Raw genomic sequence first — 14,737 nt, 5'->3', positions numbered from 1 at the left:
CCTCTTAGGAAATACCCCCCCCCCCTAGAAAAACGGCCCCTGGCCTCTACCTAGCCGTATAACTTAACCTAGCCTAACCTAACCCAGCAATTTAGTTTGGGGGGGGGGGGGGGGATGGGGAGTTAAATAATACAAACAAAATTTTCTAAGAGGATAACGCCACAAATTACAATTAAAATTCGCTTTCAGCATGGATATCCGGAGGCTGGATGAAATCGCCGGCGGCGAGCTCGGCTTCTCCTAGCTTCTCCTTTCTCTTCCCTGAAAGGAAAGAACATTGAATTAAAAATGAGAAAACTAAAGCGTTTTTTAATGAAGAAACTCAAAGAATTCTGAAACATTTTTTGGTTAAAAACAATTTTTTCCCCTGCTACAAAAGACAACTAGCCATGAACAAGAGCATGTGATTTGAAGCAACTTCCATCATTGATCCACTTATTTCTTTTTTCCCCCTCCCCTCCCCCCCCCCCCCGGAGCAGAATATACACCCCTGCAATAATTTCGTAGTTTTTACCTTGTTACTCTGGGTTTTATTTAGAAAAAAGGGCTGACGTTGGTGAGGAAAGGTGCACAGTCGGCTTCATGGTCAATGACACGTCTCTCGGTATCATCCAGGCGGGGTCTCTCGTTCTCGTAGAGATTCTCGGGCATAGGTTCAATCTTCTTTAAGTGTGTCTCTACCCAACCGTGATGGTATAAGAGTTTTACTATTTCAACAGCGTCATCAATGCCACATGATTCTTCTTGAACTCGAATATTTAGCTTGGAGAAGAGTCTCAACATCCTAACCATGAGGGCGTCCCATCTGTCATGCAGCTCGTGGTATTGGTATGGATCCATCCTAATTTGAGGAATGATTATTTTGTTTGTCTTGTTTATTTTTGGGAGGGGTGTGATTAATGTTTTTTAACTTTCCGGTATTTTATTTGTCCTTAAACAAGGGGGGGGGGGGAGAAGGCCTGGAGCTCCGGAACCTGGAGGCCTATCCAAAAAATATTAAAACTTGGGAAAATTCATCATATAAGAATGATTTTATCCCTAATAACCTATACTCTCAGTCCAAAGATAAAGCCTATACTCCCTGTTTACGCAAATGTGTCAAAACTTCCCCCCCCCCCCCCCTATTTATTTAGAACAAATTTTGTAGCAGGAGAAAAAAAATAAATCTTATACAGCTAATATACACCCATACCTGTTATTATGATGTACGCGTACCCAGGTGATTAACTTGAATAGCCTGTTATTCAGAACTATCTGAAAAGGTAGAATATTTAAGAAATAAAAAATTACAAAATAAAAATAGCTCGTATTCATTCGAATCCGGTGGATAGGAACAGGTGTTCTCATTCATACGCCAAAAAACTAGGTAACTAGCATATCGTATTATATGCATGGTTTTCTACGAATATAAAAATCTAAAAGCATAAGATTAAAAACAGTTATTTTTAGCCAGTGCCTCCGGCACCTCTGGGCCAAAAAAGTAGTTTCATTCTTATAATTGTACTCCTATATTTGCGACAATCCGTTTATACTACGGTGCAAGACATATATTTATTAATTTTACATTTAAAAAAGTCCTGTATATTACGTAAGCTAAAAAGAGTCCCAAAAATGGGAGAAAAAACGAATACGAAGAATATTTTAGAAAGAATTTTCAATAATTAATGATAAAATTTGAATTATAAAACAGAATGATACATATTAACGTCTTAATTCACTGTAATTTCACTAAAAATGATTACTAAAATACAAAAATGCACCGTAGTCATATAGTCCAGTTGAATTATTGCGCCGATGGAAAGTTACGGTTGCCAACATACAGATTGAATAGGTGGCAAAACACTTTGCAAGACAGTTATATTTTTAATCGTAAAATTGCAACGAATAATAACATTTCATGAATTATATAAGTTATGCAGTTTTAATTAATTAACCGGTAAAATATTAAAATGATATTATATACATAAGGTGTTTTTTAAAGTTTGGCAACTTTGTCCAGCACGTTGATTTTATCATCTGAAAACAGGGTTACGAAAGTTAAATAAATGTAAATTTTTTTTAATGTGAATGTAATATATTTTTGGCAATGACTTAAATGAAATATCATCGATAAAATATAAAAAAATATATTGCAATGGATATAAAAGAAATATTTTTCAATATAAAGTTGTATACCTGTACAGAGCATGTGCATGAATGCCGCTATACCGATTGAAAACTATTGTAAACAATGAGTGTTATAGTTCAAGTCTCTTAGAGAAAATACGTGTTATATCCAAGTATGATTGACAGGAGATGGTCCATGTCACAAGATTTATATGAATGTCAGTTAAGAACTCCTAGAGAGCTATTATTCAGAAGTTTAAAAAAGTACTTGTCTACCAGTCTTGGCTGTTAGTGTTGATATATGGACCCTGCAATCAAAGAGATGATAGTCAGATGTTTAAAAAAGTACGTGTCCACCTTCAGTCTTGGCTGTTAGTATATGGACCCTGCAATCAAAGAGTGGTTTGCGTAAAAGTAAGTGTTTAAATAATTTTAATATAAAAACATTAATAATATAGGACCTTGAGCGTACGGTTTTAGGCTGCCTTCGATTAACGGTTTAAGTTTTACTAGCGGCTATGCCCCTTAGAAGCCTCTAGGGGCACTTAAAGTAGGAAGAGAAAAGTCGAGGCCTCATCCTATTTTTAATTTGAGTTTCAGCTATAGATTAAAATAAATAAAAAGCTTCGTTGTAAAAGAGAACAATATTAATATATATAATAGGATAATTGTTTTAAGCCTTTTTTAAACCTTTTTGATTTGATCTAAGAAACACTTTTTATCCTATTCTTAATATTAAATAATCCGGGTTTAATATATATGAATGTAAGAAATATTAATAAATTATATTTAAATTGAATATTGTTTTTCAGGTTCAGCAACACTGATTCATCAGAAATAACTATTTGGGCGCTGCAATTAAAGAAGGGCTCACTTAGTAGTAAGTTTTAAATAATGTAATAAAAAAATCAATATAATTTAGGACCTTACGCATGGTTTTAAGCTACTTCGATAAACTGTTTGTTTTATAATTTTTTAAACCTTTTTGATATATGATATAAGAACGACTTTTTATCCTATTCTTAATATTTAAAGTATTCTACTATTAATATATATAAATAATAATAGAAATATTAACAAATTATATTTCAATTAATATTGTTTTTCAGACTTAACCAGGAATCAGATTCGTGAGAAAATATATGGGCGCTGCAATTAGTGAATGGTTTACATAGAAGTAAGTGTTAAAATAATTTTAATAAGAACATGGATATTTTAGGCCATGTTATTAAGACTATCCTTTAACGAAACCTTTTTAATTCAACCTTGCTACGAAGCCTTGTGTGATACCGGTAGAGTGTTTGAGTTCTTAGGGAACCACACTAATTACATAATATTATCTTGAGTTAGACAGGTTTTATAAGCTGTAAACAGACTAATACAATTAGATATGTCATTATCTTTAAATTATTTATTATAATTTATATAATAGCACCTTTGAAATAAGCTCATATTATATCCAACCTATATTCGCCCTTTAAGGTTTATGATTGTTTTAAGCGTAACGAAGTTTTATACCCTTAATAGAAAGATATTATAAGATGTGTTTTATGTAAAATAATATTAAAAATATATATAAATTATATTTCAATTAATATTCTTTTTCAGGTTTAGCTTCGCACACAGCTGGGTGTATTCTCTGATTATAAGCTGACCGCAATTCGACCGTGGAACATTTCTTAAGCACCAACATGAAGCTGTTGCCATCAGAAATTCATCCGTTAAAAGTAAGTGTTTAATTATTTGTAATAAAAGATAGTTGGAATAATCCTACACGCAACTACGGCAACACCTCGGCCCCAAAAGGTAGTTTCCATGTATACAAGCATAACAAATATGAAGTTAATATACACAGACACACATCGAACTACCTTTATGAAACTGTATACTAAATTATATTAACAATTAAGCTATTATTAAATTTATTAGATAGATATTAAACTGGTTAGACAAAAGTTAATACATAAAAATAATGTACTAGATAGGTAGCTATTTAAAATTAGATTTTACTACTTTATATTATTGAAACAGTACATTCAGGATATTATTAAAATCTAAACAGCATTACATTCATCCTCGTGCATGTTTACTTCGTGAAGAACAGCTGCCAGTTCGGCAGCCTGGGCAGCGGCGGGCAGCAGAGGGGAAGGACGGCAGCGATTAAGATGTGTAGTAATCCATCCATGTTGATATAACCTCTTACAAACCTCCCTCTGGATCTCGACATTGTCAGTTCTGGCTCTAATCTCTAGACTCTCTCTTAGTACTAACATACGACTATTTAATTGATACCATAACTCCAAATTCCCGTTATAAGACATTCTTAGTTTCTCTCAGTCTGGTTATGTATTGATAACTGAATTAAACTTTCTCTAATAAGCAGGCACATACACAAGCTGTATCTACTTTCTCCATGAAATTTTCCCAAAACCGTTAACTTTCCTTTTTGTAAGGCCTTTTTGATTTGTTAATCCTTTAATTGCTTAATTTAAAAATGAATATTCTTTTTCAGGATTTTGGAGTTGAACCAGTTTTGAAGTACGTGGAGCTTTGCAGTTCCATGGAGAACAACGAGAGTTCCATCTCAACATGTAACAGTCACAGATTATACAAAAAATTTCATTATTTATTATAACGACAATGTTGAACCGAGAAAATATGTTAAAATATGTTAGTCAGTTAAAATTAACAAATAATTTACAGAACGATACTAATAAGTTTTATTATGACGATCAATGTTGAACAGAGAATATTCTGTTAGTCAGTTAAAATTAACTTAAATAAAGCGTATTGATTACAATCAGTGTTTATTATGACGACAATGTTGACACCTAACATTCCACAGCTAAAATTCTAAAAAATATTAACTTTAACATATAAAGCGTATTGATTACAATCCGCCCAATCGGTGTTTATTAATTAAGTTCTACTCGAGAGCTCCAAACATTCCACAAGCTAAAATTCTAAAAAATGTTATTTACAGAAACGATACTAGTAAGTTTTGTAGTTTCAGTATTGACCTGGATAATATCTATATGACCTGTTATGTTATAATATGAAATAAATTCTAAATAAAATCATTATCATCATTATATTTTATTTGCGATTTTTATCATTAAGTAGAAGGATGTTTGTTTGGAAAAATCTGGACTTAGCCTAAAAATTTACCTAAAAATATTGACAAGAATTTAATTAACAAGTAAGAATGGAAAAACCTACCTTAAATACTGGAGATCTTGAGGCAAGTATAAACTTGTGCACTTTTAATTTGGAGGTACTAGTTTCTATCAAACAATCAGTAAACTCTGGATCCTCAAAACAATTCTCCAGGTCACCAGAGAGACAGGATACTGCACTTTCAGGTCCAGGTTTTATAACTTCCAGCCAAATAGTCAGAGTACCTCCAGGTAGGAGACTTGCCTGATTGTTCTTCAGTACATTAATCTCCATAAAAGCAGCATTACAATTTACCTCTCCAGGTGGCACTGTTATCAATCGACATTTAGGCATCAGTAGTAGACTGTTGTTATCTTGGATGCCAATCTTTTGTAGTTTCAGTATTGACCTGGATAATATCTATATGACCTGTTATGTTATAATATGAAATAAATTCTAAATAAAATCATTATCATCATATTTTATTAATTTCATATTCCATATAACGAAAGCAAATAGTGCTGAGTAAAAGGATGCTTTGTTTGGAAAGTATTAGGTCTGAATATTTCCTCATTATATTTTATTTGCGATGTTTATCATTAAGTAGAAGGATGTTTGTTTGGAAAAATCTGGACTTAGCCAAAAAATTTACCTTGTCAATTTTTACCAAAAAGTTGGTCAAATTTTACCAAGTTTTTTTTTTTGGCAGAGTCCAAAAATCTGGACTTAGCCTAAAAATTTACCTTGTCAATTTTTACCAAAAAGTTGGTCAAATTTTACCAAGTTTTTTTTTTTGGCAAAGTCCAAAAATTTGGACTTAGCCTAAAAATTTACCTTGTCAATTTTTACCAAAAAGTTGGTCAAATTTTACCAAGTTTTTTTTTTTGGCAAAGTCCAAAAATTTGGACTTAGCCTAAAAATTTACCTTGTCAATTTTTACCAAAAAGTTGGTCAAATTTTACCAAGTTTTTTTTTTTGGCAAAGTCCAAAAATTTGGACTTAGCCTAAAAATTTACCTTGTCAATTTTTACCAAAAAGTTGGTCAAATTTTACCAAGTTTTTTTTTTTGGCAAAGTCCAAAAATTTGGACTTAGCCTAAAAAAATACCTTGTCAAATTTTACCAACTTTTTGGTAAAAATTGACCAAATTGTGTTTTTTTGTCTAAGTCCGAAAATTCGGACTTAACCTGAAAAATAGAGTTGTAAAATTGACCACATTTTTGGTAAAACTTCCAAAAGTGGTAAAATTGAAAAAAAAAAAAAAAATTTAAATTTAGGCTTCATTGTATAAAAGTCATTATTTTAAAGTACTACAACTGATTATGAAGAGCTGTTTTTTATTTAAAACACAAAAAACGGGTTTTTTTGTTTCGTCAAATTTTACAAAAAAAATGGTAAAATTTGACTAATTTTTTGGCTAAAATTTTTGCTGGTAAAATTTACCACGAAACTGGTATATTATACCAGGTTGACCAGCTTTACCACTTTTCTGGTAAAACGAGTTTTTTTTCTGGTATTTCGTAGAACCTGGGTTCTGAGCCAACTACTTATTTCTTTATATAATTAGACTAGTGGGTACACCAATAGAGGCATCTAGGGCACTTAAGAAAGAGGGGGGGGGGGGGCCCGGGGGGGTATCGGAACAATTTTGAAAAGAAAAACAGAATAATAATTAAACAAGAATGGTAACATCCATAAAGAGCGAAGCACAAAAACTCATGGAATGGACGAACAAACAAAGTGGTTCGGGTTAAAGAGAATATGTTCAGTTCCCTAAACAAAGAAAAAAAGAGTTTATGCAAAAACTCCAAGAAACATTCTATAAAGTATGGTACCGACAGACAGGCGAACAAAGCAATGTTTATACATTGGATGCGTATAATATGAGATTATAAATATTCACTAATAATTTTAGCTGTCTATATCTTCAATAGCAGCCGAAAAAATCTAATTTCTCCCATGGCGTTAAGGAATGACGAACAGACAAAATATATTATAAAGTAGCTTCGCTTCTTATAAATAAGATGGAAAATTATATTGTAAAATCCTTATATCAAAAATATTGTATTTTCTAAATGTCGCCTTTTAATTTAGAGAAAAAAATTGCCAACTACTTTATTTTTATACCATATATGATTTTTCTATTTACGTCTTGTTTTTAGGCTACAATAATTATTTTTTTTTTATTTAAGTAATTTGAATGAAGCAATGTATGCATTATAGAATTAAAACAATAAATAACCGTTGATAAAAAGACGTAAAAACGACATAAAAACATCTAATCTTTAAAGTTGGCAACTTGTTTTATAATAAATCAGCGGCATCCGCGCAGTCTTATGAGCAACACAAAACAGTGAAACCAAAGGGTGGGGATCCAAACGATTTTTAATACATTTTAAGCCATATTATCTATGTTTCATGATTATAATTCACCATAATTTACATTAGGCTAGATCTATAATGAATATTTTCCTAAATTTATATTCTAAAAGTCGAATAAATCCAGTTTTTTATTACTATGAAAAGAATTTGAATTAATGACTTGATTTTTTTCTATTCATTAATTTAGAAATTTTTCAGGAAAAAATATTTTGCTGAAATACAATAAAAAATGCTTGTTAGGGACTTATGTGAATACAAAGAGGTAGCAAAGCTTGAGCTAGCTGAGTCCCAACTAACATTTCCACTGATAAACCAGGAGAAAATGTATCATGGAGGAAAAATGGACGGAAAAGAAACCAAATCAAGATTTATTGTTAAAGTCCAAGTTTCGATTAGCCTTAGTGGGTTTCCAATGCTTTGCTACAATAAGGTGAATAATTAAACTTTAATATATTATTTTATCATGCCCGCACCCGCCCATAATTATTAAATTAAATATATATTTTTTTCAATAATAGTTTTATAATGTAGTTATAGTGCTTAATGGATTAATATTGATTTAATGATTAAGCTTGTTGACTAGGTTAGGCATAATTTAGTTCGAGGGGTGATTGGAAGTAATGAAAATATATACTACTTATTCGCTGTCAAATTGAATAAATAATAATAGAATATGATTTAACAAATATAATATATGTTGAATTTGATTTTTTTATATTATTGTGTCATAAGATGGGATTCCAGCTACAACGAACTTAAGAATCTAAAACTATCCTATGGGGCTTAAAATTTTCGTTACACTTACCAACGCGTGGGGTTAACCCAAAATAAGTATTTTCAATCTTTAAATAAATAAAAATCTATTTACTCTTTTAGGAGAGAAATGTTCAATATCTGATCTCGGAGAAGTCCGAACTTGGCGCGGAGTTGAAGAAAATAATTCTTGAAAAGTCGCCGCTAGTCCCCAAAGGATATTTCTATTCATTTGCAAGAGAAGGGGTACATTACATCAACCCGAAAATTCTCCCCCTCCAAAACTGGTAATTTTAAATATTTTATTTTTGAAAAAATGTTATTTTTTTTTATTAATTTTTGATTTAATTTTTATGACATTCAGCTTTATATTGAAGGTTGTTAATTTTCATTTTAGTTTCCCAGTAGTAATAAAAAAATACTGTATACCTATATATTTATCACTTTTATTTGTGATTTTCGTGTACCTACTTAAAATTCGCTATGTCAGAACCATTTACCTAATGTATGAACATAAAATTTACATTTATTTTATATACTTATATAATTTTTAATCCTTCAGTTTTATGAAGATATCTTACCTATTATTAAAAACAACATATTTAATCTCATAACCAAAACTTTAGATATGTCATGTAAAAATTTTGAATATGGTTAATATAATAATGTTAAACTGTAATTTAAGTGCTGTGATTATCATGCAAAAAGCTTTTATTCTGTGATAAACTGAAAAATTTACAACAAAAATCTATATGAATTTTTATATATCATCTAAACATTTTTTGACTGAAACAAACGAAAGAATCTAATTATCTTTTTGTACCTAAATTTTTACTATAGATGTACAAAGTAGAAATAATATTTTTACATATAATTTTCAGAATAAAATGTCTGGAATATGTGAACCGTGCAAGGGTGTAGGAGAGAAAAGATGCACAGGTTTGCCATTAGTTAGCACCATACATTGTTTTGTATATCTATGAACTAAAAAGAATCTTTTTTTGATGTTCATTACTTATTCCTGCAGTATCCCATTCCCTAACAATAATATTGCACAATAATAGTAAGCATAAGAAATGACTATACTTTCAATCTTTTGTATAAATAAAATATCATCTGTCATTGTTATATCTATCAGGAAATTTTGTAACGTGAATTATTACATTAAAATAACATACACTTTGTTTCCGCGGCCTTTGTTATATAGGTATACTAACTGTTTATTACATTTGATATACCTTTTTTGGACTAACACTTTTCATATTAGTACCTACATACCTACAAAATTTAGAAAACTACTCTCGAATTTACAACCAAAAATTCACAAAAAAAACACCCAGTGTAATTCTGCCAGTTGTAGAAACGGCAATGTCCCATATATCCCAATTTGTCTGAACTTCATTTTTTTTTGTTTTTGTTCAGGCTGCTATTTGGTTTTCTACTGTGGAAGGGATTGTCAACAAAAGGACTGGAAGAATCACAAAAGTAAGCATTTTTAGGGTCTTCTACATATTTATATCTTTATAGTAACAAATGTCTTTGTTTATATATTCCGTTATTTAAAGAAGTAAGAATTTTGTGTCTGAAGCTTTAAATGTCAATGGTTTCTGAACCGATTGAGTACTCTACTTTATTCAAGCTTTAGGAAGGTCCATGGATGGTTTTCTGCTATTTTGCTGGCTCCTCCTTACCACTTTAAATTCAAGCCCCATAGATCTTAGGGGCGCAGCCACTAGTAATAAATATCTTAATATAAAAAATAAGATATATTTATTACTCTTCCTCATACCCGTTCGTTGGAGCAATATTATATACCCAGGGGCCAGGTACCTATGTGAATTTTTAATTTTCTATGCTTCTAAATGTACTAAAGACTTGGATTTACGGGGTATTTACACTAATATTTTCTCTCCCGTTATAGATAACTATTTCTTAAAGCTAAACTTGTATAATACTCTATTTATTACTTATATCTATACAATTTTACATATATTTTTCAGGTAGCTGTAAAGCAGCGCGGTCCAAGTGTGATAAGAAGAAAGAACCAAAGGATGGATTCCAAGAAGTAAATGCGCTCTTAGATATGTCCCGTGCTGGTCACACCTCTGGGGAGTTTGTTGTCAAGGTTCAGGTTCCTCTACATGGCCCGGGGGAATTGATGGTCTATGATGAAGAAAAGGATGTTCACTACTTGATGGATCCTCGCAGCCCTGTGGCAGCCACCCTCTCCAAGGCTATTGCCAACCAGGAGATCCAGTATGGAAAGGGATATTTTCGCTCTGTTATCAGGAAAATATACTTACATTATTTCTTACCATTAAAACTTTTATTTTAGCGGATTTAAACTTGCTCCACTTCTGAAACAGCTAAAGTGTAAATCTAAATTTTATTGCATGTGCATTATTATGTTTCTTTGTCTTTAATCAATGCACTAAGAACAAGCACAATTTATTTTTAAATAGGTAGAGAGAACATAATTGCCAACAATTTTTTTATTTTGCAAATATGCGACGATTACATAAAATTGAAAAAAAGACAAATTTTTACATTAGGTACTTTTTTCGTTAGGTTTTGATAATTGAGGTTTAATCTTTTTGGGATAAAGATAAAGAATTTATTACAAGCTAAGGATCGCTCTCCCCCTTAAATGTTTTGGAGATTTTTAAAAATGTTATGTATATTTCTAAAGGAATGGGAAACACTACATCAATCCAAGAATTTTGCCTCCCCAATATTGGTTTTGATTTGTGACTGGCTTACGAGTAATTATGAGGAACTAGTCCAGTAAAAGAATGATTCTATAATTTTATATTTTTCAGATAAAAAAATGGCAGCATCAAGCAAGAAATCGCCAGAGGAAGAGCTAAAAGATATTAATGAAGAATTAAAAACTATGGGATTCGATAACATGGGTGAATACTTGGCTGCAATGCAAAAGAATGTAAAAAAGATGGCAAATTTACAGCGGGATGGTGCAAAAATGGCAGGTGTCCTGAAAAATTGCAATAAATGCCAAAGCGTTGGAGAAAAACGATGCACAGGAACGATGGTTTTATGGTCGACTTGAATAGTATGCTTTTTCTTAATAATTTAGGTTATACTTTTTTTTCATACAAACTACCTAAACATTTTTAAAAATTGTTTTAGGTGCATATAGTTAGAAATATTAGAAACGAAAAATGAGCTGACATGGGGTTTTCATTAAGAAATCTTTTATAATTCAAATTCAGCTTCAGAAAAACGTTCATCTTATACCTACTCTTATGATTTTATTGTAGATAAGAATTATTGTGGGTATTAAACCATCGTGATAAATTAAGGTTGTTTTCTTGTATGGTACTGTGGTCGTGACTGTCAATCACAAGACTGGGCTAATCATAAAGGTAAACATTGTAGAGGTCTATATTCTGCACAAGATTAATTCTGGAATAATATTTCATTCCCCCTCGTTAAAACTAAATTTCTCATAATTCTAAGGGATTTTTGTGTCTATGATGAGGATGTGAGGACAAGTAAATTTTTGCAGATTTTTCAAATATTTCCGTGTTCTCAAAACGTTTTGTACCAGTTCAATTTACAGTCAATTATATCATATTCCCTGGTTAACGGGATCTTTTCATAGTTAGTTTCCCTATTTAGAAGATTGTAAGAAGACCCGCAAGAAGTATGAAGAGGTAGAATTCATGGAATTGGCCAAATATGTCACTGCCATTTCTTTAGACCAAAAAGAGGTACATTTTCTTGGACTTTTAAGATACCAATATAATACTTATTTTAAAAAAACCAGTTAGAAATCACAAAATATTTATGATTTATTGAGAAATAATGCATGTATTTCATAGGATATAGATCAGGAATCCCAGTTATAGGTCTATAAATGTTAATTTAATTAAAAACACAATTACAATAAACAAAATTACGCTTTCTGTAAATGAAAACCAAATTTATACACCAGTAGGTACTTTGTACAATGTACAGACCAAAAACAAAAACAGACTTTCCTTCTAGGGGCTTGTGGAGCAAGACCCCCCAAAACACTAAAAATATGAGTTCTGAGCTTATTTTTAAAGATATCAACCTGATTTTTTTTATAAAAATATTAATTGAACATAAACGAATCTACGAACTATTACAGATTTCATTTTAGGACTCTCTTTCAAGGGGCTTGTGGAGCAAAAGACCCCAACACTAAAAATATGAGTTCTGAGCTTATTTTTAAATCATATTTTAGTGTTTTGGGGGGTCTATTGCTCCACAAGCCCCTAGAAGGAAAGTCCCAAAATGAAATCTGTAATGGTTCGTTGATTCGGTTATGTTAAAAAAGTATTATAAAAAAAAATCAGGTTGGTATCTTTAAAAATAAGTTCAGAACTCATATTTTTAGTGTTTTGGGGGTCTATTGCTCCACAAGCCCCTAGAAGGAAAGTGCCGAAATTCAATTTTCAAAGAAATACGTGTATATCCAGTCATATAAGAGAGCGTACAAAAAGAATTAGGTTGATAACTTTAAAAACAAGCCCACAGTGCCCTCCCAATCTTTGGTACTGAATTTCATTTCCTATAAGTGTACAAACTTCCCCCCCCCCTTATTAAATTGTTGGGTCTACATAATTTAAAAGTCCAATGTCATCTCCCTCCCTAGATATTGTATTAGTAATCTAATATTTCGTTGAAATACCATAAATTCCCTCATTTTATTTACATAATTTTGTTATTAGGGGTGTGAGGCTCACCATGGAATTAGAACCGGACCCAAAGTTGCCCAATTTGTGGTTAAAGTCCAGATTGCTCTTGACGGAAGCGATGGCATGCTTGTCTACAATAAGGTACCTTCATATCTATTACCTCATACAGGCGAGGCTACTGTCCTTGACACTTTAACGTTAAGTTCAACACCTTAGGATAATTAATATGGGGAGCCAAACCTCCATTTTCTGTCTTAACACCTATTAAGTAACACCAAACAGACAACAAACTCTTTCATTGCACGACCTTTGTCTGGAAGTCCTGACTGTATGAAAATGATTTTCAAGAACAAGCGTTTGTAGATAAACTAATGTGAGGATACATGCTCGTTCGCTACCTATGATGAAAAAGTGACAAACCTATTATTTTTTTTTATTTATCCATAGGACATTTTTATAAAATCATACAGCATATAATCGTAATGCATAAAACATTAGGTATCATACAAAGACATTCAAACTAATAGCAATAGGTATTTGATTATATATATATATTTACTTCTGTAGGGTAGTGCGGGGTTATTCCGGTCAATTTTTTGCTTCAACTTAAAAAAAACATACTTCCCAAAAACTTTTTCCGGTTTTTAAGAGTGCAAATGAGGATGTGGCAATAACGAAGAAGCCTGCCTTGGTCCCGTTAAGATCTCGCAACTAGAAGTCGGTCAAAAATCGGTTTAAAGGGCGGCGGTTGGCCTATACCGGAATAACCCCATCGGTGGGGCTTTTTCGGTCAGTTGACTTTGGGGGGGTGGAACACCCCCTTAAAATATTTTTTTTTAACATTTGAAACTATGAGTAGAAAGCTGAGGTCATTAGCTTTCTAACGGTACTAGTCGCATGCAGATCAGACAATTTTTTGACAACATTTTCCCCATTTTAAAAAAGTCGGTAAAATCGCAAAAAAAACATCAATTTTTTTCATGCATACTTTTTTTAAAAAATCATACTTTTTATTATATGATAAGGTTTTTTTAAGCTAAAAAACGGTTTTTAAAAAGTTGGTCGATTGACCGGAATTGTACCCCCTGACCGCATTAACCCCGCACTACCCTAGGTATAATGCGAACCATGCATTGGTCCATAACCGTTTTTAATAACACTTTTTTTGGCTGTTAGATAAAATATTATTTATCTTAATAGGATCGAGATGTTCAGTATACCATGTCATACAAGAGCTCACTTGGAAACAAGATTAAGCAACAGATTGAGAACAACGATTTTATGAGCATCAAGAAAGGATATTTCTACTCTATAATCAGGGATGGAAAGAATTTGATCAATCCACAAATTCTGCCTCCAGAAACCTGGTGATTTCAGGATCATACCACCATCTTTCTTGAGCACAGTGTGCCAAAAAGTCGAAAAATGACAACAAAAATCAGAGAGAGTGTAATATAAATCTTACAGGTATTTTTCAAAAACAATTGTCAAAAATAACATTTAAGATATCATGACTTTAACAAAACGCGTAAGGGCGTTTTTTATACAAAATCTATTTTTGGCTACTTGCTATATCACTGTGTCATGAATCTTGCCAAAGAATTTACACTTATTTGAGCTTTCATTTTTAGATCTGAAAAATTATTAGATTGCAT

The 14,737-nt window shown here is 31.7% G+C and overlaps 4 protein-coding genes and 1 long non-coding RNA gene across 6 annotated transcripts; 4 read left to right on the top strand and 1 right to left on the bottom strand.

Annotated features, from left to right (window-relative positions):
* Positions 1–127: 127 nt before the first annotated feature.
* Positions 128–2,339, bottom strand: LOC145326877 (uncharacterized). 2 transcript variants are annotated; one of them, XM_080170313.1, is made up of 3 exons: positions 1,193–2,339; positions 515–841; positions 128–261 (listed from the first exon to the last, which is right to left on the bottom strand). In XM_080170313.1, the coding sequence occupies exons 1-2, from the start codon at positions 1,345–1,347 to the stop codon at positions 535–537; spliced, it is 462 nt and encodes a 153-aa protein (XP_080026439.1). In that variant the 5' UTR covers positions 1,348–2,339; the 3' UTR covers positions 128–261; positions 515–534. The 2 variants fall into 2 exon arrangements, with proteins under 2 accessions (XP_080026439.1, XP_080026438.1); XM_080170312.1 differs by lacking the exon at positions 128–261 and having other exon boundaries at positions 426–841; positions 1,193–2,338.
* A 22-nt stretch (positions 2,340–2,361) lies between these two features.
* On the top strand, positions 2,362–6,026 carry LOC145326876 (uncharacterized). Its single transcript, XR_013882013.1, has 5 exons — positions 2,362–2,520; positions 2,919–2,986; positions 3,216–3,283; positions 3,715–3,833; positions 4,619–6,026. It is a non-coding gene; the product is annotated as an uncharacterized LOC145326876 (long non-coding RNA).
* Positions 6,027–7,595: 1,569 nt separating this feature from the next.
* LOC145326875 (uncharacterized) lies at positions 7,596–9,285 on the top strand. The gene is made up of 2 exons (XM_080170311.1): positions 7,596–8,074; positions 8,521–9,285. The coding sequence occupies exons 1-2, from the start codon at positions 7,874–7,876 to the stop codon at positions 8,686–8,688; spliced, it is 369 nt and encodes a 122-aa protein (XP_080026437.1). The 5' UTR covers positions 7,596–7,873; the 3' UTR covers positions 8,689–9,285.
* Positions 9,192–11,221, top strand: LOC145326873 (tudor domain-containing protein 1-like). Its single transcript, XM_080170310.1, has 4 exons — positions 9,192–9,336; positions 9,820–9,882; positions 10,398–10,689; positions 11,090–11,221. Exons 1-4 carry the CDS (start codon positions 9,285–9,287, stop codon positions 11,139–11,141), a joined length of 459 nt encoding a protein of 152 aa, XP_080026436.1. The 5' UTR covers positions 9,192–9,284; the 3' UTR covers positions 11,142–11,221.
* Positions 11,187–14,598, top strand: LOC145326872 (uncharacterized). The gene is made up of 5 exons (XM_080170309.1): positions 11,187–11,439; positions 11,719–11,780; positions 12,037–12,128; positions 13,116–13,223; positions 14,283–14,598. The coding sequence occupies exons 1-5, from the start codon at positions 11,225–11,227 to the stop codon at positions 14,451–14,453; spliced, it is 648 nt and encodes a 215-aa protein (XP_080026435.1). The 5' UTR covers positions 11,187–11,224; the 3' UTR covers positions 14,454–14,598.
* Positions 14,599–14,737: the final 139 nt, after the last annotated feature.

The sequence above is a fragment of the Acartia tonsa genome, chromosome 8 (assembly GCF_053477335.1).
Source record: "Acartia tonsa isolate MP-2025a chromosome 8, ASM5347733v1, whole genome shotgun sequence".
Lineage (NCBI taxonomy): Eukaryota > Metazoa > Arthropoda > Copepoda > Calanoida > Acartiidae > Acartia > Acartia tonsa.
This window is presented reverse-complemented; position numbering and strand designations above follow the sequence as displayed.

What these genes read in the sequence shown, in the direction of transcription:
- LOC145326877 (XM_080170313.1), bottom strand. Translation starts at nt 1,347, where the DNA reads ATGAGAACACCTGTTCCTATCCACCGGATTCGAATGAATACGAGCTAT. An exon ending in CGCGTACATCATAATAACAG is followed by an intron (nt 842 to 1,192) that starts GTATGGGTGTAT and finishes TCCTCAAATTAG; the next exon opens with GATGGATCCATACCAATACC.
- LOC145326875 (XM_080170311.1), top strand. Translation starts at nt 7,874, where the DNA reads ATGCTTGTTAGGGACTTATGTGAATACAAAGAGGTAGCAAAGCTTGAG. An exon ending in CAATGCTTTGCTACAATAAG is followed by an intron (nt 8,075 to 8,520) that starts GTGAATAATTAA and finishes TTACTCTTTTAG; the next exon opens with GAGAGAAATGTTCAATATCT.
- LOC145326873 (XM_080170310.1), top strand. Translation starts at nt 9,285, where the DNA reads ATGTCTGGAATATGTGAACCGTGCAAGGGTGTAGGAGAGAAAAGATGC. An exon ending in AGGAGAGAAAAGATGCACAG is followed by an intron (nt 9,337 to 9,819) that starts GTTTGCCATTAG and finishes GTTTTTGTTCAG; the next exon opens with GCTGCTATTTGGTTTTCTAC. An exon ending in TTTCGCTCTGTTATCAGGAA is followed by an intron (nt 10,690 to 11,089) that starts AATATACTTACA and finishes TTTCTAAAGGAA; the next exon opens with TGGGAAACACTACATCAATC.
- LOC145326872 (XM_080170309.1), top strand. Translation starts at nt 11,225, where the DNA reads ATGGCAGCATCAAGCAAGAAATCGCCAGAGGAAGAGCTAAAAGATATT. An exon ending in AGACTGGGCTAATCATAAAG is followed by an intron (nt 11,781 to 12,036) that starts GTAAACATTGTA and finishes TTCCCTATTTAG; the next exon opens with AAGATTGTAAGAAGACCCGC. An exon ending in TTTCTTTAGACCAAAAAGAG is followed by an intron (nt 12,129 to 13,115) that starts GTACATTTTCTT and finishes TTTTGTTATTAG; the next exon opens with GGGTGTGAGGCTCACCATGG.